The sequence below is a fragment of the Trichomonas vaginalis genome, chromosome I, assembly GCF_026262505.1.
Source record: "Trichomonas vaginalis G3 chromosome I, whole genome shotgun sequence".
NCBI lineage: Eukaryota > Parabasalia > Trichomonadida > Trichomonadidae > Trichomonas > Trichomonas vaginalis.
In genome coordinates, this window is record NC_067203.1 from 14,040,917 (window position 1) to 14,065,891 (window position 24,975).

The 24,975-nt window shown below is 32.8% G+C and overlaps 12 protein-coding genes and 2 non-coding genes across 14 annotated transcripts, besides 1 other annotated feature; 7 read left to right on the forward strand and 7 right to left on the reverse strand.

Moving 5' to 3' along the window:
- Nucleotides 1-1,290: 1,290 nt before the first annotated feature.
- TVAGG3_0983600 (ubiquitin protein ligase protein) lies at nt 1,291-2,264 on the forward strand (the record flags this gene model as incomplete). The annotated part of the gene is made up of 1 exon (XM_001579452.2): nt 1,291-2,244. The coding sequence occupies one exon, from the start codon at nt 1,291-1,293 to the stop codon at nt 2,242-2,244; it is 954 nt and encodes a 317-aa protein (XP_001579502.2).
- Nucleotides 2,265-2,984: 720 nt separating this feature from the next.
- Nucleotides 2,985-3,364, forward strand: TVAGG3_0983610 (structural constituent of ribosome; the record flags this gene model as incomplete). Its single annotated transcript, XM_001579451.2, has 1 exon — nt 2,988-3,263. One exon carries the CDS (start codon nt 2,988-2,990, stop codon nt 3,261-3,263), a length of 276 nt encoding a protein of 91 aa, XP_001579501.2.
- A 451-nt stretch (nt 3,365-3,815) lies between these two features.
- TVAGG3_0983620 (spectrin binding) lies at nt 3,816-7,469 on the forward strand (the record flags this gene model as incomplete). The annotated part of the gene is made up of 1 exon (XM_001579450.1): nt 3,816-7,469. One exon carries the CDS (start codon nt 3,816-3,818, stop codon nt 7,467-7,469), a length of 3,654 nt encoding a protein of 1,217 aa, XP_001579500.1.
- Nucleotides 7,470-7,568: 99 nt separating this feature from the next.
- Nucleotides 7,569-8,609: a mobile genetic element.
- A 991-nt stretch (nt 8,610-9,600) lies between these two features.
- Nucleotides 9,601-10,755, reverse strand: TVAGG3_0983640 (protein kinase protein; the record flags this gene model as incomplete). The annotated part of the gene is made up of 1 exon (XM_001579449.1): nt 9,601-10,755. The coding sequence occupies one exon, from the start codon at nt 10,753-10,755 to the stop codon at nt 9,601-9,603; it is 1,155 nt and encodes a 384-aa protein (XP_001579499.1).
- On the reverse strand, nt 10,755-11,096 carry TVAGG3_0983650 (protein kinase protein; the record flags this gene model as incomplete). The annotated part of the gene is made up of 1 exon (XM_001579448.1): nt 10,755-11,096. One exon carries the CDS (start codon nt 11,094-11,096, stop codon nt 10,755-10,757), a length of 342 nt encoding a protein of 113 aa, XP_001579498.1.
- A 634-nt stretch (nt 11,097-11,730) lies between these two features.
- On the forward strand, nt 11,731-11,802 carry TVAGG3_0983660. The gene has a single exon. It is a non-coding gene; the product is annotated as a tRNA-Glu (tRNA).
- A 123-nt stretch (nt 11,803-11,925) lies between these two features.
- TVAGG3_0983670 (WD40 repeat-like family) lies at nt 11,926-13,271 on the reverse strand (the record flags this gene model as incomplete). The annotated part of the gene is made up of 1 exon (XM_001579447.1): nt 11,955-13,271. One exon carries the CDS (start codon nt 13,269-13,271, stop codon nt 11,955-11,957), a length of 1,317 nt encoding a protein of 438 aa, XP_001579497.1.
- A 184-nt stretch (nt 13,272-13,455) lies between these two features.
- TVAGG3_0983680 (3',5'-cyclic-nucleotide phosphodiesterase protein) lies at nt 13,456-14,977 on the reverse strand (the record flags this gene model as incomplete). Its single annotated transcript, XM_001579446.1, has 1 exon — nt 13,600-14,973. One exon carries the CDS (start codon nt 14,971-14,973, stop codon nt 13,600-13,602), a length of 1,374 nt encoding a protein of 457 aa, XP_001579496.1.
- An 845-nt stretch (nt 14,978-15,822) lies between these two features.
- TVAGG3_0983690 (uncharacterized protein) lies at nt 15,823-17,248 on the reverse strand (the record flags this gene model as incomplete). Its single annotated transcript, XM_001579445.1, has 1 exon — nt 15,871-16,899. The coding sequence occupies one exon, from the start codon at nt 16,897-16,899 to the stop codon at nt 15,871-15,873; it is 1,029 nt and encodes a 342-aa protein (XP_001579495.1).
- Nucleotides 17,249-17,343: 95 nt separating this feature from the next.
- TVAGG3_0983700 (centromere protein J family) lies at nt 17,344-18,466 on the forward strand (the record flags this gene model as incomplete). The annotated part of the gene is made up of 1 exon (XM_001579444.2): nt 17,404-18,108. The coding sequence occupies one exon, from the start codon at nt 17,404-17,406 to the stop codon at nt 18,106-18,108; it is 705 nt and encodes a 234-aa protein (XP_001579494.1).
- Nucleotides 18,467-18,518: 52 nt separating this feature from the next.
- On the forward strand, nt 18,519-19,229 carry TVAGG3_0983710 (dephospho-CoA kinase protein; the record flags this gene model as incomplete). Its single annotated transcript, XM_001579443.1, has 1 exon — nt 18,519-19,214. One exon carries the CDS (start codon nt 18,519-18,521, stop codon nt 19,212-19,214), a length of 696 nt encoding a protein of 231 aa, XP_001579493.1.
- A 377-nt stretch (nt 19,230-19,606) lies between these two features.
- TVAGG3_0983720 (uncharacterized protein) lies at nt 19,607-20,281 on the reverse strand (the record flags this gene model as incomplete). The annotated part of the gene is made up of 1 exon (XM_001579442.1): nt 19,607-20,281. The coding sequence occupies one exon, from the start codon at nt 20,279-20,281 to the stop codon at nt 19,607-19,609; it is 675 nt and encodes a 224-aa protein (XP_001579492.1).
- Nucleotides 20,282-20,358: 77 nt separating this feature from the next.
- TVAGG3_0983730 lies at nt 20,359-20,431 on the forward strand. Its single transcript has one exon. It is a non-coding gene; the product is annotated as a tRNA-Arg (tRNA).
- Nucleotides 20,432-20,670: 239 nt separating this feature from the next.
- TVAGG3_0983740 (UBA-like family) lies at nt 20,671-24,354 on the reverse strand (the record flags this gene model as incomplete). Its single annotated transcript, XM_001579441.1, has 1 exon — nt 20,671-24,222. The coding sequence occupies one exon, from the start codon at nt 24,220-24,222 to the stop codon at nt 20,671-20,673; it is 3,552 nt and encodes a 1,183-aa protein (XP_001579491.1).
- Between the last annotated feature and the right edge of the window lie 621 nt (nt 24,355-24,975).

The window sequence follows — 24,975 nt, forward strand, 5'->3', positions numbered from 1 at the left end:
ATTATTTGGCCTTTTTTAAATTGAATATAATTCAATTTTTGAGGCGACTCATTGAAGAGAAGTTAAATTTTTTCCAACAAATTTCCTATGATTTTTCTTTTGCTAAAGAAATTAAGACAGTTAAGTGAATGTGATTTCTTTGTGTGGCAAAATATATATGATTTAATTGGCTTCTGTAGGCACATCTATTACAATATAAAGATATATTTGGAATTCTCAACTGTTTTATTCACAGGGTTACAATATCTAACACTAAAAATATTTGATATTTCTGTCTAATATGATTTTTCTTTTGCTAAAAATTTTAAGACAGTCAAGTGAATATGATTTCTTTATGTGACAAAATATTTATGATTGAATTTGCTCACTTGCTGATACTATTAAAAAAATATGATTAATTCAATTTCGAAAATGAATGAAATTCACGACAAAAATAGTTTTGATTCAAAATTTGAATGACTGATATATCATTGTGATATCAATATTAAAATTTTGAAGAGTTTGATTCCAAATGGAAGCTTAGGATGATAAAATTTGAAAGAGGATTTAGATATTCAATTTCCGAGTACATTCTTGAACAATTATTAAAATGAAATGCAAATCATGAAAAAGCAATTCTTAGTCGTGAAATTTCATTCATTTTCGAAATTGAATTAATTCATATTTTTTAATAGTATCAGCAAGTGAGCAAATTCAATCAAATATATTTTGTCACACAAAGAAATCATATTCACTTGACTGTCTTAAAATTTTTAGCAAAAGAAAAATCATATTAGACAGAAATATCAAATATTTTTAGTGTTAGATATTGTAACCCTGTGAATAAAACAGTTGAGAATTCCAAATATATCTTTATATTGTAATAGATGTGCCTACAGAAGCCAATTAAATCATATATATTTTGCCACACAAAGAAATCACATTCACTTAACTGTCTTAATTTCTTTAGCAAAAGAAAAATCATAGGAAATTTGTTGGAAAAAATTTAACTTCTCTTCAATGAGTCGCCTCAAAAATTGAATTATATTCAATTTAAAAAAGGCCAAATAATATTATTAAAGTATATCATAATATGTCAATATTATCTATAAGTCAATCGGTTTTTTAATGGAAAATATCTGTTGGAAAAAAAAAGTCGAACTTTCTTTCAAATTGAATTGAAGTTATAATTTTTCCAACCATTTTTTACTATGAGTGAAGATATTGATTCAACTAATCCAGAACTCGAGGCATTATATGATTACTTTAACAATCATAATATTAAAGTTGGGGGCCACAAAATATCAAAGATTGGGCAGCAGCAGGAGAATAGGACATTTAAAGATTGATATTACTAAGACACATTTTCATGGTGTTAACTATGAATCCCCCGAACTTATCAAGATTATTGATTATCTTGCTAAAGAGGAATCTCATTTTCCATCAAATTTCGTTGCATTTAGAACAAAAGAAAATAAATTTATATATTACGCAGAGTATGAAGGCTCCACTGGTCCAGATATTGGAGGTGTGTTCAGAGATTCTTACTTCCTTATGGTTGAAGAGCTTATGGATATCAAAATCAAATATTTTGTCAAACCGCCAAGCACTCTTCACTGCGAAAGTGATAGATTAATTCCTGCTCCAAACATGCCTGCCAAAGTTGCAAGCACAATTGGATCACTTATTGCTAGTGCTATTGCAACACAAAATCCTCACAAAGCTTGGAATCTTCCTCGTTTCATATGGCAGAGTTTTGTTACAGATGTCGACATTTCTAATCTTGTTCATTGCGATGATCAAAACTACTTTAATGATCTCAAAACACTTGTTAATTTAATGAGATCAGGCTTCTGGAAAGTCATTCCTCTTATCAAAGTCCATAACTTCTCAGGAGAATTTATTGAAGGATTAGCACGTGGCCAAGGGAAGGATCTTGATATTGATTCATTCTTGTCCTACTTCACTCCAAAGTCAAAGAATACCAAAGTTTGGCCTGTTTTCGTTCAAGCAGTTGCTCCATTCACCTCCCAAGAGCTTTCTAAATTAATGAGATTTATAACAGGCAATGAAACACCAAAGATTACAAAAGGCTTTCATTTGGAGTTAACTGTTAAAGAAACAGATCATCAAGATGAAAATAATTTCTGGCTTCCAGTTACTCACACGTGTTTCAATTCAATTGAAATAATGCCATATAAAACGGCCAAGCTACTTAGCGACAAACTGAAATTTTGCATTTCAGTTGAAGATGAATTATTTTGACTAAACACATCAAATTCGATCTTTATTCGAATTTTTGGGCTTCCATATATTATCGTATTGACCCTATACTATATGATAATTAGATTTTTAATTGTTTGACGACCTAAAATTAAAAAACGGCAATTTTTTGAGAGTAAATACTTCTGTAGGCACATTTATTACAATATAAAGATAGATTTTGAATTCTCAACTGTTTTATTCACAGGATTACAATATCTAACACTAAAAATATTTGATATTTCTGTCTAATATGATTTTTCTTTTGCTAAAAATTTTAAGACAGTCAAGTGAATATGATTTCTTTATGTGACAAAATATTTATGATTGAATTTGCTCACTTGCTGATACTATTAAAAAATATGAATTAATTCAATTTCGAAAATGAATGAAATTCACGACAAAAATAGTTTTGATTCAAAATTTGAATGACTGATATATCATTGTGATATCAATATTAAAATTTTGAAGAGTTTGATTCCAAATGGAAGCTTAGGATGATAAAATTTGAAAGAGGATTTAGATATTCAATTTCCGAGTACATTCTTGAACAATTATTAAAATGAAATGCAAATCATGAAAAAGCAATTCTTAGTCGTGAATTTCATTCATTTTCGAAATTGAATTAATTCGTATTTTTTAATAGTATCAGCACGTGAGCAATATAAATTATCAATATTTTGTCACACAAAGAAATCATTGGAGCTCTTCTTTTGTCACTTTTCTAGCGGCCATCCTTTTTTCGAATGGCACGCAGAACAAAGAAAGTCGGTATCTGTGGCAAGTACGGTGTTCGCTATGGTGCATCTCTCCGTAAGACAATCAAGAAGATCGAAATTTCACAGCGCAAGAAGTATCCATGCGCCTTCTGCGGCAAGGATTCCGTCAAGCGCAACGCCGTCGGCATCTGGACATGCACCAAGTGCGGCAAAGCTGTTGCCGGTGGTGCCTACACACAACCACACCAGCTGCCCTCACAGCTCGTGCTGCCTACAAACGTATCCGAAGCCCAAGCCAAGTAAATTTCTTTTTTGATATTATTCGCTCTATTTTTATACACACGACAACGAATCGATACAAATTATTCTCATATTAAAAGGTTTATTAAATTTATATTTTTATTATTCATTTTTCTTCAAATTTATAGCGATTTCAATTACAACATAAGTTTGATTAGATCATCCTGAAAGTTTATACTTATAAACAGCCTAGATATTTGCAATATACTTATAATGAATAAAAAATTGGATTAAGAGCGCAAACAATGTAAATTCAAACCAAACCATGTTTCAACCTCCCATTAAACTCTGTTTGTTAATATCAACAAGATTTATTCCCGAATATTCTCAGATGTTTATATAATTCATGCTGTAATTGTCATATATAATTTATGGTTGCTTTCATTCCCTTCATCCGAGAGATATTTGATCAATTTGGAACATTATTCTCTTTGAAAACACCAAATTTATCCAATCAAAATGTTTTCTGATCTATGGCACTTTCATTTATCCATAAATACTCATGATTAGACTTTGAGATAATAATTTTTTTTTATTCGAATTTGACGGCGCAAAATGAAGCATTCATTTGCTGAAGGAAATGTGAATGCTTTGCTTGAAGCGTGCTTAAATTCTGATGAAAAGCATCTGCAGCAGCTGCTTGACAACTTTAATGCACAAAATATTGGCTTAGATTTTTATTATGACGATAATGGAAGGACATTACTTCACATTTTGGCATCATATCCTGATTTCAAATACTGGAAGCTTCTCCTTAACAGTTTTATCTATCTCGATTCTACAGACAGTTCTTTACAAACTGCTTTGCATATTGCAGTTTTAAATAAAAACGTTGAAGCATGCAGAGCATTATTAAAATTTAATGTCTCATTTACGGCTGAAGATGAAAAGGGCTTTAATCCTGTTCAACTGGCATTTTTATCCAATGATAAGGACGTTCTCGATTCTTTTCTTGATTTCAATCTCCCATTTAAATACATGTACAATAACAAGCACAGTATAGCTAAATTATGTTTCGATAACAATTGTATTGAATCTTTTGAGTATTTATGTCAAATATTCAAAGCCGGAAGTCTCATGGAGATCGATGAAGATGGTAAGGCCATCATTCATTATGCGGCTCAGCTATCAAATAAATCATTTATGCAAATATTATTAGATTATAATGTTGATATCAATCAAAAAACTACGAAACCGCGATCCAATACAGCAAATTCAGACGATCCTAATTCTGTCGGACTTACTGCTCTCGATATTGCTACTAATCCTGAAGTAATCGAATTATTAGCCTACAGAGGAGCAGTTTGCAGCAGAGAACAGAAAGAATTTGTTAAAGACATTGTCCAGCGTGTTAATAAAGACAGAGAAATCTTCAATGATATGAAAGAACCAATTGATATTGTCGATTATAACAATTACACCCCATTAATTTACGCATTACTCAATAAGCATAGCAGATCAAGCAAACAATCACAATTATCTTTAATTCAACAGCTTCTCGATAAAAAAGCAAATCCAAATTTCTTTACTTCAACAACTACAGCCTACCACATTGCCGCAGAGACGAAAAACATCGAAGCAATCAAATTATTCCTCAAATACCAGCAGCCGCCAGCTATGACGAGTCGAGATTCCGTTGGAAAAACTTGCATCATCTACGCTGTCGAATCTGAAGATCCAGAAACAGTCAAAGTCCTTGTTACAGGCCAAAAAGTCTCACAGTACGATTACGATACACTCGCGAAGCTTCTTTTCTCCTTTGATGATGATATTGCGAGCCAAATGGCCGGCCCTCTCATAGAAGGTGGTTTCCCACCCGACACAAAGACTCCCAATGGCGAATCCCTCCTCTACGCCGCCGTAAAGAACTGCAAACCTATGTTGGCTGAAGTATGCATCAAATTATCACAGCTCAGCCAAGCAGATCTCGACAACCTTCTTGTAGAAGCAGTTATGAACGAATGCCCTGTCGTTCCAACCCTCCTGAAGTGCGGTGCCAGCATTACAATGTACCATGGTCGACCACTTTTTCACTTCACCGCAAAACACAGAACTAGCGATGCCTTGATTGCACTGATGAAAGATCCCAATCAAAACAAGACATCGGTAGATACAAGAGGAAACACTTATGTCCACTACGCCGCATTGCTTGCAAACCCTCGCGCGATCAAAGATTCGTTTTCCATTCTCAAACTCGACGCGAACACTCAAAACAGCGAAGAAGAAACACCTCTCCACATCTTGACACAGTCAGGAGGTCCTTCTTATCGCCAGTGTTTCGAAGCTTTGATAGAGAATAACGCGAATCCTTTGATTGTCAACAAAATGAAGCAAAACATTCTTCATTACGCCGCGAGATACGGACATACCGATGTTCTCGATTTCCTGTTGAACCAAGGCGGTCTAACTGAAGAGCAGAAGAACCAATTGTATGATCAACAAGATGCAAATGGTTTCACTCCTTTGGAATCTGCTTTACTCGCAAATATGACAGAAGCAGGCAGAAAACTGACAAAATTAAAGGCGCATCCTATTTTTGATTCTCCTTTAACATATTCTTCCATCAAAGCGTTCCTTGATAGAGGCTTAAGTCCTAATGTATTCGACAAAGACGATTCTCCTCTAATAAACAACGTTGTCGAACTATATGATGAAAACAAGCCAAATGATTGCATCACATTAGTTCAGTTGTTATTAGATGCAGGAGCAAATTCAAGCCTTGTCGATTCAAAGACTGAATCAGCCTTCCATCACGCGTTAAGGAAGAAAGACATCAACCTCTGCAAGATGCTGATGGACGCCGGTTCAAGTTTCTTAGTTGGACGTCCTTTGAATGTAATTTGCGAAGAAATGAACCTCAAAGAAATCGGCGCAATGATAAAGAAACCTTTGAGAAGAGCGTGCGCCGCATTAGAACTATGTGACATTTTCAAGAACGCGTGCAAAGAATATACAGCAGCTTTCGAACTGTTAAATGACGAGTTAAGGAAATGTCCTGAAGTACAATTGTATATTCCAGAAATGGAGAACATGCAGAGATTAATGGACATGTTCGTTGCGAGATTAGCTCCAATTGTCAATATAATGAAACCGACAACTAATTTAGGAGATATCTTCATTTATTTCGTCGATGCTTTTGCAGGAAGCATCAATGTTTCTACGGCTTATTGCGCTGCAAAAGCTGTAATTGATAAGTCTCCAAACATTGCGCCAATGCTTAATAATACTTGCAAATTAAGTCGTAATAACTTGAACGATTTGTTGATTATTCCTGTCCAAATTATGACGAGATTGGGATCATTAGTTGAAGCTATTTTAGTAAATACTAATGCTGATACAGATGATTACAAAGCTCTTCAGAAGACTTACACGAAGTTTATGGCTTTGGGTATAGAAACTAATGAAAGACAACTCATTTTCGATTCACAGAAGAAACTTGAACAAATACATATTTTGTATAATAACGTTCGTTTCTTCGCTCAAGATGTTTTAGTTATTTATGAAAATTTCACAATCGTACAATACACGGAACCACCAACTTTCAAGCCGATTGGAAACTATCAGGACTGGGGGTTGTCCTTCTTTTCATGCGAGACACCAAGCGGACTCCAACAGAAGTATTTCAAGGCAAGTTCGAGCGATCTAAAAGATATGTTGTCAGGTGAAAGTTTGACAATTTTCTTCTTCAGAAAATTTGTTTTGTTTGGCCAGTTAATGAAAGACGACAAATTCCAATTGATCTACAGATGCAACACTGATGAGATCCTCTTTGATTTCGGCGCACAGCACGGACCAGATGGATTTGTCATATGGACACCAATTGGAAAACTCCACCTCAAAGTAAACAACAAAGGTGGTGGAATTGGTGGAGATTTCGTTAAGAAACAATGGAGAGTTTCTGCAACGAAATTGTACGCTCCGGACCCAGCAACAGAAGAATCACCTGTTAATGGAGAAACAGTACATGTTGCATGGGTTAGCAAACAAACAAATTGCGTGCACACGACAAGAGCAATCATAAGAGATTGCAAGAATCGTGAAGAGGCAAGACAGAAAATTCTTAAGTACTTGAAAGATAAAAAAGTCGATTTCATTGAAATTCCTAACGCGGAAGGTGAAATACAACCATTAGTCCTTTCGCACTTTATCACTTATAGACCTCCTAAAGGTCAATCTTCGGATGTGTTATCTGATTTCTTGGTAAGATAATAATAAATATTTTATTATTTTTCGATTGTTTTATTATCTAATCAGAATTTTTAAAATTAACACTTTTGTTGCGTTTTTAAGAGGCGTGATGCCTGTTAAGGGTGCACCCGCATGTACGTTTATTTGAGAGGAGGAGGATTACCCTCTCAATTTTGAAAGCTTCGTTAACTTAATATCTCGATGAATATTGGATTAAAATTGAATTTGCCCATACCAATATATCTGATACAATATCCTTAAGTTTTACTAAAAAGAATTTTTTAAAATCCCTGCAGATTCGGGGATTTTTAAATTTTTTGATTTTTTTCGAAAATTTTTCGGGAAAAAAAACATTTTCAGAAGAGCCTTAACGGCTAAGTTTTATGTTTAATGTTGAGTATCAAAAAGAATGGGCATCTGATATAGCCATCATATATCCCAGAAGCAAATAAAAATTCTGACTTTTTAAGCATAAAAAATGAAATTTTATTTTTTGCAAAAAACAGGCCACCCGGATGTACGTTTATTTGAGAGGAGGAGGATTAAATTTTTGAAAGCACTAAAATTTGTAAATATGCTAGTTATATAATAATATGCATTATTTTAAAAAATAAAAATTAAAGCACGTTAAAATCTTTTTTGATGAATTTTTACAAAAGCTACTCAGGATAATGCAAGATATGAGTAGTTAAACATAAATTTCAAATCAGATTTTACTTATAATAAATATTTTAAATTTCCGAAAATTAAGTTCAGATCGACTCTATACGTAGTAAATACTAAATAAGGTGCCAAAAACCTATTAAACAGTATCAAAACTATCAAGATTGTAATGTTTTTGAAGAAAAATTTATAGAATTATGGACTTCAAACAGATATTATGTAAATAAAAATAATATAATGAATTTATTTATTCGTATAATAGCAGTAATAAGTCGATTATTCACTTCTACTTCTGAGATTTGAATTTAATTTCGACAGAAAAAGAGATTCAAGAGGAAAATACTAGGGGATACAAACATCCACCATGACAGGATTATTATGGAGCCAAGTTGTATTTTTTGATATTTTTAGAGTTTTCCTACCTATTTAGGTACCAAGTTATTGCTAAAAAATTAAGGTTCTAAATTCTGAAGTTTACATGATCCTCCCGGGCGCACCCTTAAAAACGCAGTAAAAATGTGATTCTCGGGCTTATGATTATTTTTGATTTTAATGCCGAACAGCATTGTAATCAAAAAATAATCGTATGCATGAGAATTAATTTTTTTTTAATTGATTCAACCACAGAGATCATGTATATTCAATCAATTATTATCAATTAATGGTCCTGGACTTGTTGAGAAAGGAATAGTTTCAATATGGCAACATCAACATTGGGGTGATCAGTATAAAAATGAAAGCCTTTTAAAAATATGTGATAGAAATGATAGCAATGTATATTGTCTTCTTACAAATCCAAATAACTACTTGGTAATTGATCTGAAAGCATCTTTTCCGATATCTGGATTAATTATAAGAGGCACGACATCAGCGGGATATCCGTGGACAAATATTTATCCGAGTTATGCTTTAGAGTTTTCTAATGATAATGAAACATTCGAAATACTATATCAAGAAAATTTATCTTCCCGAATCTCAGATTCTAACTTATTTACCGAATATTTTTTCGGAAGAATATATTATTTTCGGTATTTTCGTCTTAGGGTTCTATCTCAGGCTCTTGATTGGACACTTCACGGTCAATATTTTTCATGGTTGGATTTTTATCCAGCTTATGCCGAATTATTTTCTCGCCCTATAAGAAATTGTCACAATTTCAATATTTTTTATCTAATGGCCTTCATTTTAATATATGAGACATGAATTAGATATTTTTCTTCAATCGCTTGGTAAAATAAAGATATTCATATGACTCGAATCGATTCAATAAAATTATCAATAAAATCTATTCTTGACTGAAATGAGATTTCAATAACTAAGTAAGTAATATCTAATACTGCAATGCAAAAGAAATATTTGATCATAATATGTGAAAATTAATGCAGAAAGATAAGACTAGAAACGAAATTAGAGAAATAAATTTCTAAAAAATGGAAATTTTATATAAATAAGATTTTAAAATACAGATAGAAAAGAAAATATATAAAATCTAACGCGTGGATGTGAGATGGGCCATCATCCATTTCGGAAGCATTCCAGTACGGTAAGATACAGGATATTTGTTGGTTGTAGCATTGAATAAAGCTGTTCTATCCTTCACTTGATGAATTCCGTCATTTTGTCTTCTGTTTGTTTTAATTGTCGAAAATCTTTTTGTTGAAGAATGATCGGAATCATGTTTTACCTTTGTCTGCGTCTGTTTCGGCTTGTTTGCAGGCTTCACTTCCTTTTTGACTGCAGTTGAATACTTCGAAACTGTTCTTGAAGTATTTAAGTTTGAATTTGTTCTGATTTCGGATATTTTGGCGAGATGAAGAGGAATTATTTGTCTCTTCTTAAATTGTGTGGTTTTTATCTGTGAATTTTCATGAGAAGAAGTGTAATTAGAAGATGAAAGTAAAACATCCTTGGAAGGGATTGAATTGCTGTTCTTTGTTGCATCCTTTGATGGAATAGAAGGTTTGTCCTTTTCATTTCTTAAAAGATCCTTTTGATGCTGAGAAATTTTCAAATTTATATGATTTAGAACGTCATCCCTCCTTGTATTTGATATTGCATTATGTATATCATTTCTTTGTTGGACTGAATTTGGTTTTACCCAATCATAGCAATAATCAAATGGAATTTCGTCAGAAATCATCGCATCATAGATCATTTTTCTGTACATCGCGTAGTTTGGCTCTTCTTCAAACTTTAATGAGCGGACAGATGTGTAATAGTTGATGAAGAAGCTATTTAGACCTGAACATAAATCTTCTGGTTCTGTCGATTTCTTCTTCATCAAAATGGCTTCATACTTCTTATTCCCCTTTGCAGGCAAACCCATCCATGGAAGTTTTCCTCGGAGAAGGTAAATCCAGACATAAAATAAAGATTCCATGTCATCTCTTCTTGATTGCTCTTTTCCTTCAAGAGCGTTGATCGAAGCATATCTGGCAGTACCAGTTAATGATTTTCCGGAACAATTACGAATATGACGATTATTTGAGTCAACGAACTTTTTTGAAAGTCCAAAATCAATGATATAGACTTTATTAGAGTTTTCGCCAACACCCATTGCAAAATTGTCTGGTTTAATATCGCGATGAATGTATTTATGTTTATGAACGTATTCTACACATGAAATCATTTGCGTTGCAAGCATTAATACAGTTTTTGCGAAAACTTCTGTGTTCCAGATGTTAAATCCTCAAGAGACTTTCCGAGTAATTCCATTGCCATATAATTTGTTGATTCTGTATGTCCGACAGCATAGACAACTGGAATATTGTTGCATGGCTCTATGGAATTATTTGTGGCCTTGGAGGCTTGGAACATTGAGTAAAGTTTAGCTTCAAAAAAAAGTTGAGGAGCTTCAGAGTTTCTGGGTTCCAATTTTAGAGCAACTCTTTGTCTAGTATTGTGGTTGACTGCTTCCCAAACCTCTCCGAAACTTCCAGATCCGAGACGCTTCTGAGTAATGTAATCTCCGTAGATTTTTCGCATCTGAAGATAATTTACAAAAAAATTGAAAGGAGAAAATTAATAACTTATCAGCTATGTTGATTGATTGTAGCTTAAGTTTAGGAACCATTCTTTTCTCAATTTTGAAATTTGTATTCAATATTTCGAATAATTCAATCTTGAAACTTGCAGAATCAAATACATTGTTAGAAAGAAGTATGAAATTATTGATTAAAAATTTTCAATAGGGAATTTGTAAAGGAATTCAAAAATATTGAATGAATAATGTGTATTTATCTATATCTAAATCAAGTTAAATTTGGAGATGAGAAAGTTTTCTGATAATTTATTTGAGAGAACAAAGAATTTTTTTCTAAAAAATTGATTTCAATTTTGGTCTAACCGATATGAAAATATTGAAAATGTTTAATTGCATATGCCTAAAACAAGGTAAACAAGGTGATGAATAATCTTTTTCCGAACGAAGTGTAATCTTATAGATTGTGCTGATAATTTGATCGAAGACAAATGAATTTATTCAAATTAATGTGAGAAAAATTCAGATTATATCTTTTATACTAAGGAAAACATCTCAGATATGAAGTTTGGATCAAAAAAAACTTTCGAAAAGTGTTTAAAATTCATTAGATACTTATAGTAAAATATCAAATGTAAATCCGATATCGTTCAGCGGTTAGGATATGTGGTTTTCATCCACAGGATCGGGGTTCGACTCCCCGTATCGGAATAATTTTTCTTTTTTTTTCATTCTGTATGAGAATCATATTCACCCGACATCAATCAAACAGCTGTTTATATTCTATCATGATGAAAAGGAGTAGAAACTAAAAACCAATCTGAAATTTGTTTTAAAAAAACATTAAACTGAACAAAAATATTTTATTCGGTTTTCTCCCATAATGAAATCAAACCAGATACATCAGCCGCAATAAATCTCTTTTGCTGCTTGCACCATTCGACAGCAGCAATAGTAGATTCATGAAGAGTCAAAATTGCGATTTCTTCGCCTTGTTCCTGCATAATTAAGTCACCCATGTCCGTTCCTGCAACCCAGAGCCATTTTCCGTCAACATATGTGATTGCTGCCGGACATTTAGCTCTCATTGAAGGAACTCTGACCATTTTCTTCATAATAACATGCTTGAAGTTGTCTTCTGATATCAAGAGACCAGAAAGTTCGCTTCTCATGTTGACAAATATCAAATCTCCATCTGGAATATGGACAATTGCAACAGCATCGACAGAACATGGTTTAATATTGAGAAGTCCGGACATTGAGACATGTGTGACTCCTGTAGACTTCAGTTCGTTCCTTGCTGACTTGAAAAATCTGGATTCTTTAGGTTCAACCAAAACTACATCGATATCGCCATCAGATGTGCCGCATATAATTGCGCCACCATCAGGAGATACGCAAAGTGCTGTAATCGGCTTTTTCAGCTTATGGAATTTGCTGTAAATTGGATCAACATTGGAAATCGTTGAGTTTGTAGGTTGTTTGAAACTTGCTGATGCATCCAATGTATGTGATGGATTTAATTCCGAAAGATCTAAGCTGTAAAGTACACCAGCACGATCACCAACAATTATGATCGGTGGAGTTGTATATCTAGCAATTTCGCTTGGTGGAGATGGCATAGGAAGTTCGTAGATACGAGAATCATTGCAAAGGAAGAATAATGATTGTGTGACGCCGATACCAGCAACCATTGTCTCAGAAACCCAATCAAACTTAATAAATGCAACATCTGGAATGGAAACTGAGCTAATAATACGTAATTGGCGTTGAGCAGTGCTAGCAAAGTGGATTGAACCATCAATTGTTGAAAATGCGAACCTTTCACGGGAAAATGGAGCGCATTTAATAAAAGAAACTGGTCCTGGAGCTGTAAGAGCAGAGCACATTTGTCTCCAAGGAATTATTTCTGTATCACTTACTGACATTGAAAGAATTGTTGGAGCTTTTAGCCTTCTGCTATGTAAAAGTAGCCAAAGATCGTTTAGAGAATGTTTGGCTTTGCTTCTTGTTGTTTCTAACAATAAAATTCGAAGAGGCAAATAAGTATTTTCTCTGAACTTGCTGTTTAACTGTCCTTCGAACTTCTTTAAGAAATAACGACGGAAACTTACATATCCACGACCATCGGATCTATAAATTCCATCGTATTCTGTAATATCATCAATAACATTTTTCATTTCAAAAATTTTATGAAAAAAAAAATCATGAAAATCATAATTCTGGTTTCTAATCAAACTTTAATATTCAATCAAAGAGTATCGAGAAACTTTCATATTACTTGGTCTCAAATATGAAGAAATTGAGAAATTTTTTCAACAATTTCAGAGTCTGACCCAAAACTTATTGTATTTATTATTTTTCCTTAAACCAAACGCCATCGTTCATTCCTGGATGAATGATTTTCAAATAAATTTTTGAAAAATCTGCATAATTGAATAAAAGTATTATCAAATATGTGTTTATAAAAGATTTGTCATAATATAAATATAAATAAAAAGAATTAACTTAAAGTTCGCTTGCTAATTTTTCCCAAGTACTAAGATTAGAAAAGAATTGGTTTCCAATATCCTGGAAACAACCAAAGAACTTCTGGTCAGCTTCTAAGAGTTGCTGTGTGCAGAATTTGTAAAAACCAATTTGTCCTTTTGGTAACGGAGTTGGGTGATCTCTATCCATACCATTTGATATCGGAAGGCCTAACTTCTTCTCATCGTCGCCTTGAATAAACCACTCATCGTTAAGTCTCTTGGCCATTTTGCAACTATCATCAAATGGACGGCATGTATTGGAAAGATCAGCAAGCTTCATAATGGCTTGGCATGTAAGTATTCGTAATTCTATAGATCCATCAAATTTACCAATATTTGCAACGATTTTTTCTAAATAAAATTTATGTTTGCCCATGTCGGTGGAAAAGATAATTTCGGTAATAAATCGGAACATATTCTCTTTTTGCTCATCCGTAAGATGTTCTAATGTGTATTTGAGGTGCTTTTGGATCAAAACTTTGGCTAGCTTTTGGTGGTGGTTTTCAAGAGGTGGGAGATCTGGACCAGCCTCTTGGGAAAATTCAGAATTCACTTTTCTGTGATAATCGTTGGTATGGCCGTTATGTTCAAGGTCGTGGCAAATAACACTTAAAAGTAAAGCAAATCTATCGAGAGGTGGAAGCATTTCCTCTACATGTGGCATAGTAATGAGATAGAAAACAAACTGTGTTGCATCTGTAGCGTGGCGCCAGTTATGATAAGGAACGTTGTTATAATGAGACTGTGCTTCAACAATAAATGCAATAATTTCATTCCAATCAACTGGTATATCTGTATCTTTGAGAATGGAATAAAAGAAAGAGAATATCGATTCAAAAACGGAATCTGTGTTCAGAACTTCGACTGAGAACTTGTAAGACCTAAACCGATCAATGTCCTCTTGTGAGAAAGTGCTAACATGCTCAAGAACAGTGGAAAAGTCATATCGACAATTTATAACTGTTTCTTCAATTTCTTTGATATTATTTTCTGGAAAAGAATCGATTTTGGCTTCAGAAATGCAGGTTACAAAGGAATTTCCGTGAGGGCTGTGTATTCTCATTGAGTTAGCATAAAGCGTGCCGGTAATATTTCCGAACTTTTCTAATTTGATTGATCTTAATTCGTGAAATGAGTCAGGAAGAATTTGTGGGATTAGTTCGTATATTCCATCTGACTTAAAATTATCGATATCTGTTGAATAAACATATACGTTTTTATAATTTGGATGATTTTTCATAATTATTGTACAGCTCGCATTTACTGCAATTGTAAGGCCATGGGTGGCACGTTGCACTAAAGCATTAAGATCGGATTTATAATTCTGCTTAAGCTGTTGTATGGATAACATTTTTGTAAAAAAAAAATTTGTGAACTTCGCAAAAAAAAAATTCTACATTGAGTTGCACCGGGTTAATAATTCGGATTAGCTTTTCCCATTCTTCTTCCAAAACAAAAGTAGGTGTCAAGCCGCATTATTCACACAAAATATATTTACATCTTTCAACAAATTTTTTCGTTCACACTTGGTCAGCAAAAATTTTCTGATTTTACATGAGAAGCATTTTCTTAATACTGGTTAAATAATGATATTAATGCAGAAAATATCTAACTCGTCGATTTACAATTTTTAAAGGACATTAAATGAGATTAAGAGATTGAAACGAAGACAGTGGAAATGACTAGATGAGCATTATTTGTGAATCCTATAAAACACCTTAAAATTATGGTTCCAGATTGAAAAAAATTATAAGCTGATGAAAGTGCTTTTCTATGAGGGAATATTATTGTATATTTTATGTCATTGAGAAATGTTGCGTTTCTTGTATATAATGACACTTATTAATTTTTATTCCTTTGAAATTCGGCTCAGCTATCAACAAAAATATGATAACCATCCTCCCTATTAGAAGGAATTATATTTGTTTAAATTCATTTAGTTCGATATCAGTTTTTGATAAAACAAATTCTTCATTATTAAGTATGTAATGCTTAAATAGAATCCTTAGCGATTTATTCAGAAATGTAAACACTGAACCTTATACGATATTCCATGAACTTAGTAAAATTATATGAATAAATTAAGGTTTCGTATGTATAAATGATGCGGTCTCGAATATGCTGCTTTGCATATTATGTGTAATGCTTTTGATTATGCGTGCATATATGATTGCATTAAAAAAATTAATATTCAAAAATTCAGATCAATGATTTTAATAAAATAGGACAAACAACAAAATTATATCCTCTAAACTTCCAATGGATCCAGTTCTCTTCCGAACTTTGAGATGATATCTTTCAATTTTTGGTAGTCTTGCTTTATTGATTCTTGAATTGCGACGATCTTCTGCCTTCTTCTATTGTACTTATCAACATTTGACTCGTATTCCTTAACAACGCCTTCAATCTTTGTTTTGTCCATGTTCAACTCGAGAATTGGGATTTCATCGATATTAGAAGTGTTCATATCAATTCTATCATGCATTGTTTTGATTCTTCCATCCATTGTATCAAGAATACTCTTAACGTACTGATTGTATTTCCTGAGGAAATCAAGGTATTCTAAACCAGTACTTAACATGCGATCTGTTGTCGAAGAAGCGAGGTTCTTAAGAGAAGTGACACCCTTATCAATGAGTTGACGGGTGTTCTGAAGACTCTCTTGATGCATAGTAAGACGAGTTTCATTATCTGTTTCATCTTGATTAGTGTTGGAAAGTTCTTGTTGAGCTTTTGTAAGCTGTTCAACTTCTGCTTGTAGAGAATTCTTCTTTGCTGTAAATTCTTCAACAAGTTTTTGATATTTTAGCAATTCTGCGGAAACAGTTTCAAATTCAGCTTGCTTTTGTGAAAGCTGATCTGAAACTGTACGATGAGATTCTTGAGTTGAGCAATTTGTTGTTCTGCTTGCTTGCATGCGTTCTCTCATTGCTTTTTCGTTTTCTTCGAGAGTATTACACATGTTAGCTACGTTTTGACAGTTAACGCCAACCTGATCTTTATATTTCGATATGGATTCGAAGGCTTGTTTGAATTGATTATTGATTACTGAATGTTGAATAAGGCATTCCTTGCATTTCTTGTATTGATTGAGTGGAGGTCTTTCAAGATTATGCGCCTCGTCAATAACTTTCTGGCATGTCAGCATAACTTTCTCCTCTGCTGCTGAAACAGGATCTAAAGTAGTAGAAAGAAGATCCTTTGCAGCATCAAGGATATTGTCATCTGTTGCAGAAGTAATTGAACGAGACTTAGTTCCATTTAATAAAGCAAACATCGGTGGATCATCTTTAGCAAGATCAGAAGGTGTTTTCCTTTCATCATTCAATGCTTGAGTATCAGCACCGGCTTCAATAAGTAAATGTGCGGCATTTAATTTATGCTTTAAAGCGGCAACATGTAAAGGAGTAGAGCCATCTTTGGCTTTTGCCATTAAATCAGCTCCAATGAAAATAAGATATGTGATAACTTCAGATTGACCTGCTGCAGCTGCCCAATGAAGTGCCGTATATCCGCATTTATCTACTGTATTTACTGGTACGCCATCTTCAATGAATTTCTTCAATGAATCAACGTTACCATCCTTTGCAGCTTGAATATACTTGATAATCACAGCTGGAGAAACACTCATAACGTATATTTGATAAACAAAAATTGAATAGTTTACATTTCATCATATGAATGGTAAGGAAGTGAACAATTTAGCATAAACAATAATGTTGCTATTTGTTTTTTAATTCAATTGTGATAAAGAAGCATTTTTTCAAACAATATTGATCAAATGAGTTCCACTGATATATTTGAATCAACTCTTTCCGGAACTCAGGATCAAAGTTTGATTTCTCAGCCGAATGAACTTGAAATTATGTATCAGAATCTTTCGAAACAAGAGAAAAATCTTAATAAACAACTCTATTGCATCAAGAGGTCAATGAAAACTTTGCAAGAAAAGATTGAGATCAATGATAACAAGGATAAAAATGCTACAATTAATAAAAACGAAAATCAAAATAAACCAAAACCTAATAATGCAACTGAAAGACTGAAATTCCGAGACTACACTAGAAAGCCTACTAAAATGATAAATTTCCTTGAAGATAAAATCGGAATGGAAATCGATTTATATTTTCTCCCAACTAAACCAGTTTCAACAGAAATTCTCCAAAATAGAAATAAGAAAGTTACATACAAGAATGGTGACTACTCAATCACGCACAAAACTGGAATTTATCAAATTTTTCATAATGAAACTCAAATTATTCATTTTACTAATGGTGATATTCAACAAAAGTTTTCCAATGGCATTATTGTTCATGAATACAACGAAAATGGATCTATTGAAGCAGTCATTCCTGGAAGTGTCCGATGGATCACATTTAGGGATGGTCAGATCGAAAAGATTACAGATGATGGCAAAAAGATAATAAAATACCCTGATAATAGATTCGTTAGTGTTCCAAAAGATTTAGATTTTGAACCTTTTTAAAATAACCATTGTAGCAACAATCTAGAGTATATCGTTCTAATTATTCTCTTAGATATTTGTCTGAAGAGATAATTTGATGAAAAATTTTCAATTATTTTTACAAAAAGATCTATTTCTATTCAGTGTTGACTACCTCTTCACTATATATCACCAAAATCAGTGTTATTCATTATTAAGAATTTACTTCATACGTAGTTATTTCCAAACTATCAGAAAATAAAGAAACTAAGTGCAAGCTATATGTTAACACCATTACGCAAAGCAAATCCTATTAATGGTAGCCAAAGATCTTATAAAAATGATCCCCTTTTTTGTATTTTTTTGTATTTTGTATTAAAATAAAGATTATAATATTGAGTATGCCTCATGTAAAGATAAATTTCCTAGTCAAATATGTTTTCTATTTCATTATGAAAATTGTTGTTCTGACTGGAGGTATTGCATGTGGTAAGTCCACCGTTGCTGACATTTTCAGAAAGAAATACAGAATTCCAATAATAGATTGCGATGTTATTGCTTATGATCAACAAATGCCAGGTGGATCCGCATATAAGAAAATAATTAATACCTTTGGTAAGCAATATTTAAACCAAGATGGAACAATTAACCGCAAAATGCTTGGCCAACTTGTTTTCAGTAATGAACAGCATCTTAAAACTCTTAATCGAATAACTCATCCTTTAGTTAAACGAGAAATCATACGCCAAGTTTTGGTAAATTATTTACACTGCGAACCTATAGTAATTGTTGATATTCCATTATATTATGAAGCTAAATTTCAATCCAAATTTTATTCAGATGTAATTACTGTTGCAGCAAATCATGAAACTCAATTAAAAAGGCTCATGGAGAGGAATAACCTTTCCGAAGAAGATGCACTTAAAAGAATTAACGCACAGATGTCAGTCGAAGAGAAATGCAAGCTTTCATCTATCGTAATCCGAAATGATTCAAGTATTCAGGATTTAGAGAAACAGATTGACGCTACCATTAGAAATTGGCGCCATTATAAGGGAATTATTGACTTTTTAACGGATGTAAGGCTATTAATTGTTATTATTTTTATCATTATAACTATGTTCTTTATTCTTAGAGCTTGTTTATAAAAACTTAAAAGATATCTAATCTAACTTATTTACTATGATAAATATACAATTACTGTAGTCAATACTTTTACAGTTTCTATAGTAAAATCTTATCATATTCGAAATTCATTGAAATCAGAAGAATGTATCCCTCACATCTCGCTGTATTTTTAACCTTTATCATTTATATAAATGTGTCTCATCAATATGGAAAAATAAGTAGTAATCTATATGATTTTCATGATCATTTTGCATTGAAAAAAAAAATATTATTGAAAAAATAAGCATAGATATTTACAGAATCAAAACATGTATACATACAATGCATAAAAACAATACAAATAAGTGAAAATCTTCTAAGAACACAGTCTTTGAACTGATTATTATTTGAAATAATTTTTTGTTAAAAAATCTTATAGATCTTTAATAACTTTCGACAAATGTTCTCTATATTGATCAATTTCTTTGCGTATTTCATCGTAATGGAATGTGTGAACTTTCCTATTTAGACGGTATAGAACGAATGCAATAATGCAGGCAATAATAGCGATGGCGTAAATAAATATAATTATGACAGTTGATGAAAAACATTTATTTTTGTGTGATGAAATCTCATTTGATTCTTTGAGAGTTTCGTATACTTCCTGCTGTTGTCTTTCTTTTTGTTTTTGCATCGCGTTTAAAATCATCTGCATTGATTTTTGTGGATTTGTGTAATCTAACGAATATTGAATTTCTCTGATTTCTATGAGTTCATTAATAAATAAATCTTTCTGTACCAGTAAATCTTTTTCTGAATAACTTCCATCACTTTGTCCTTTATAATAAAGTTCTACTTGAGGAATAAATTCTAAAATCTTTGATAAAAGTTGGGCAATTGCTATAGATTTGTGTATGCTTCCTGTTTTTTCAGTGATTTCGACAAGATATTTTAAAGCGACTGATAATAATTGAATATTAGATTGCCAATTATCATTTTGAATAATATCATTTTGGAGAATATCTAATATATTGTACATTGTATCTTCAGCAGCTTTAGCATTTCCTTTAAGGAAACATGCATATGCTGCTTTGATTCGATTTTCCATTTTAAATATTTTTTTGAATGAACTTCAAAAGATGATGAAATATCCTCTTAAGGATAGTTAGTTTTTTGTATCCGAGAAGCCATGTGGCAAAATGGATACTGCGTCTCCCTTCTAAGGAGAAGATTGTGGGTTCAAGTCCCACCATGGCTGCTTTTTTTAATTATATCTGATGATTTTTTTTACTTTCTCTTCTCTAAGATGTTGAAAAGAGAATTTATGTGTTTTGACGTAAAATTAGATGATTCTTTCGCTTTTTATACAAGAAAAAATATAAATAACTTTAGATTTCAATATTTCTTTCTTTTTTGAATAAAAAGAATAGGAAAATCGATTATAAAGTAAACAATATCTATAATTTATTACATATAAAAACAAATCAATAAATTTCATTAGTTAGATTCGTCTGATTCTATGGTTTGAGACTTTGCTCTAGAACGCTTTCTTGGTTTATTATTTCCTGAAGCGTTGAACTTGTCGATAAACTCCTTAATGTAAATAGGAACTCCAATTTCGTTTAATTTCTTCTTATCTTCTGGAATTGGTAGATCTTTGATAAATTTCATGAACTCATTAAGGCAGTAGCATTTTTCTATTTTTCTGAGAACTAACTGTTGTTTTTGGCCCAATTTTCTGGAATAAATATTCAGAAGTTTTGCAATGATGTTTCCAGACACTCCATCATATTTCTTTTCAAGGAATAGTCTGTATTGGTTCTCAGACCATTCTTCTGTGCATGATGATGTAGTTCTGAGGTCAATTCCTCGTGTAACAAGGCTTAAGATGTAAATGAGGTATCCAATAGAGAATTTAGGATATTTCTCTTCTTGCATCTTGTAAAAATCTTTGAATTTGTTGTAATAATCGTCCATCAATTCGTAAACGTTGATGCAATAAGGAACGGGCTTAAGATTATTGAAGATTTCGACTTCATCATTCTTGTGGGAGAGCTGGTCCATCATTGGCTTCAAGTTTTCTGGACAAACCAGATCTGGCCTTTCTCCATTAGCAATTTGGAAGAGAAGCTTGTTCGGACGTGTTTGCAATGTGAACTTTGTGCGATTTGGAAACTCTTTGGCCATCAAACCTGCCTTTAATTTGGAATCTTTATATTTGGAAAGGGCGTCGAGCAGTTTCTGGTCTTCTTCTGGTGTCCATTTCTCCATTTGCTTGATTTCTTCCGGATCTCGTGTTGGATCTCTCAAATGTGTCTTCAATTTCTTATCTGCCTTCAAAGTGTTGAACATTTGGGTCAACATGTCGTTTAGATATGACGGGATGCCTTCCTCATTGTATGTAGCTCCTTCTGTGTTGCATGATGGATACAGTTTTTGGAATTCTTTGATGACAAAATTTGTTTTGAGGGAAGATACGGATTTCAAGTGCTTTGAGTTGATTACTTTTCCTGTCCTTCCAATGGACTCTTCGATTGCTTCAGTTGGAACTCCTAAAAGCTTCATTTCGAGCATATACCAAATATCAGTATTTTCCCAGTTGATTAAATTCATCGAATGTGGGTCTACTTTATTCATCATGTAGTAGAATAAGTATACCATGTACGCTTCGTGGATATCTTTGTGCATTTTGTGCAAAACTTCGAAATCAGATCCGTTTTCATTGAAATCTTTAACGAGAATACTTACATCTACCATGTTCGGAGGGGGCTGGAACTCGAATATACCATATCTACTGTACTCTTGGTCGATCAATTGGACGAAATCCGGAGGAAGTTTCAATTCGTTCCTTTTTCTTATGCCAGTGTTGAACTGTCTGTAAAGAATATGCAATCTATCAAGGAGATCTTTCGGTTTTGTACTACTAAACTTCTCAAAATACAAATCGTAAAAATTATATTTGAGATGATTTTTCTGCCAAAAGTCCAGAATCTGTTGATCTTCTTGCGGATTGAAGTATCTCCTTACTCCGGTACTGGAATTCCATTTATTGTAGACATCCGGGTCACCTTTCAGTTCAAGTTTGACAATTTCCATAACTCCGTCTCCTGGATCATATCCGAAAGGTACTTTACCTCTGGCAATTGATTTGGACAAGTAGTAGAAATGTGTCCTCATGGAAGTTAATATTCTGTTTGGAAAATAATTCATTAACTGCTCCCAAACGTTCTTTTCTTTATAAAGCTTATCGTACAAGGTCAATAATTTAATATCATCCGATCTTGTCCATTCCTTTGATCCCAATCTTGAAGATTCTTTATCTGATGGAAGATCTCCGGAAATTAAAACGAATTCGGAGTCAAGCCTGTTAAACTTTGCAATCAGGAAAACCAGGTAATAGGGGATTCCTTTCGAATTAAAGCCTGGTTTGTACAAATGCGACGTATTTAAGTAAGGCATGAGCTGAATGAGGATAGGATCGTTAATTCTGAAGGCCCTTTCGATGTTCTCCATCTGGGTTTTAACGATTTCGCTTGTTCTTAAGTAAAGAATATTTGATATTTCTTCAGCAGAGTTTCCGAGGGCTGATTGCTCGATAATAATGCGATTCTCTATGGCAGAAAACACATCGTCACCTAGAACTATCTCTTTGAGGATCCAATAAATTACATATTGCAAATAACCAAGTTTAAATGGTTGCATGTCAATGAGAATCTTCTCCCAGTTATGGTGTCTGTAAATAAATGATTTGATGAGGGATTCCGCATTCAAAAATGTCTCATTATTAATAAATGAGTTATATTCTGTAATTAAATTCAACATTTTGGTTGTTGGCTTCGGCGTTGAGGCATCTTCGTTTGTTTCAACAACAAGATCATCGGAATCCGATGAAGAAGACGAAGAATAATCAGAATCTGATTTTTCGACTTCACTTTCTTTAGATTCATCGGAATCTGATGAGTCAGATATAACACTTACCTTCCATTTTGAAGAATCTGCTCTCTGGTCTCTGAATTGTAAGGATTGTTTGAGCCATGTTCTAATTTTATGTTTCGACTCGAAATCTTTTTGTTCCAAGAGCTTCTGGTGCTTCTCCAATCTCTCATTATACTTCTGGATACGTTCGTTAAGCGCTTTCTCTTCTTTTGCCTTTTTAATTTCCAAATTTTCCGGAAGTCGGCCAACTCGTTCACCAGGAGCAACGGTTTGGTCGGGATTGAATTCGTCATCGTCTTTCGGAAGTTTTTTCTTTGGTTTTTTGACAGATTTTTTCTTTAGCTTTTCTTCGATGGTTTCTAAAAGAACTGGATCTTCATCATCTGTTTTATCGCTCTTTTCTTCTTTTTCTGAGTCAGATTTTGATTCAGAATTTGATTCCTTTTCTTTCTGCGTTTTCTTTGATTTTGTCTTATTCTGTGTTGATTTGGAAGACTTTCTTCTCGTTTTTGGCTCAGAATTTTCATTATTTTCATCTTGAGAAATTGAAAGGAGTTTTGGCTCTAAATCAGCTGTATTATCATCGGACGAATTATTTCCTTTGGTTTCGGAAGCTTTGTTTTCTATTTCTTCGGTTGATTTTTGATTTGAAGAATTTTCTTTTTCCAATTTATTTGTATCATTGACTTTATCATTCTTTGCGCTCGAGTCATTATTATCCTTGTTGTTCTCTTTGGTTTTGCTTTGATTTTCGATGGATTTATCCTTTTTTGGTGAAGATTGTTTAATAAAATTATCAGGATCAATATTATTTTCTTGTGTTTGCTTAGTTTTTTGTACCTTGGCCTTTGGATTAGAGTTTTTGAGCTTAATTATTGCTTTTTCTGTATCAAGATCCTCTTGGATTAAGGCAAGCTTTACATCAGAATCTGTATATCCCATGTTTGTAAGATATTCAACTTTTTGATCAAAATCTTCTGGAAGAAATGAAATTGCGAATTTTTGTTTATTTTGATCGCTATTAACAATTTCAACAGCAAACTCATCCCCTGTTTGTTGAGAATCTGAGAAAAATTGCTCTATATTTTTAAGCTCTGTTCCATTTCTAAACATTTTGATTGCTGAAAGAGGTTGTTTCAATTTTTCTGCAATTATCTTTTTAGCACCATAAGTAATAATGGATTTGCCAACCGAGACATCCACAAATTGGTTATAAGGTTCAGATATAAAGATTTTCAATTTTAGGAATTAAAACAGAAAAGTGACAAATTTATATCATAGAACTGGAGGACTAAGTAAAGCAAAACAATCAACATTGATTAGCACTCCCTTCAACGATTCTATGATTTATGAATTGGCTGCCTGATTAACAGATATAAGTTAAAATATCAATAAATTTCGTTTTCGATCCAGATTGTATAGACCACTGCTATCAGAAAATAGACACTTATATGGAATAATGAAAGTCCTAAAAGGATTCATGAATTGCAATTTCTTATCAAAAAAAAACTTGTAAAATGATATAAAGGGCACTATTTGAAGTTTATAGAGTATTGATGGGTTAACCAATGTAAATAAAAACATGTGCGATGATATAAGTATATACTGTGGCACTGATAATATCATTAATCACATATTTTAATTTTATCAAGATGATAATACCAGTTGAATTATCAGCAAGAAAGAGTTTTTAGGCGAAGAGATGAAAATAAATCACTACATCTAGGTGCTGTTATTCATGGGGAATAGAAGTTTTATGAAAATAAAAGAAATTTGACTGATTCTCCTTATTTTCTTGGATAAATATGATCTCATTATATATAAGGTTAAATGATTCGTAACACAAAATTTTTGTAATAACTTTCT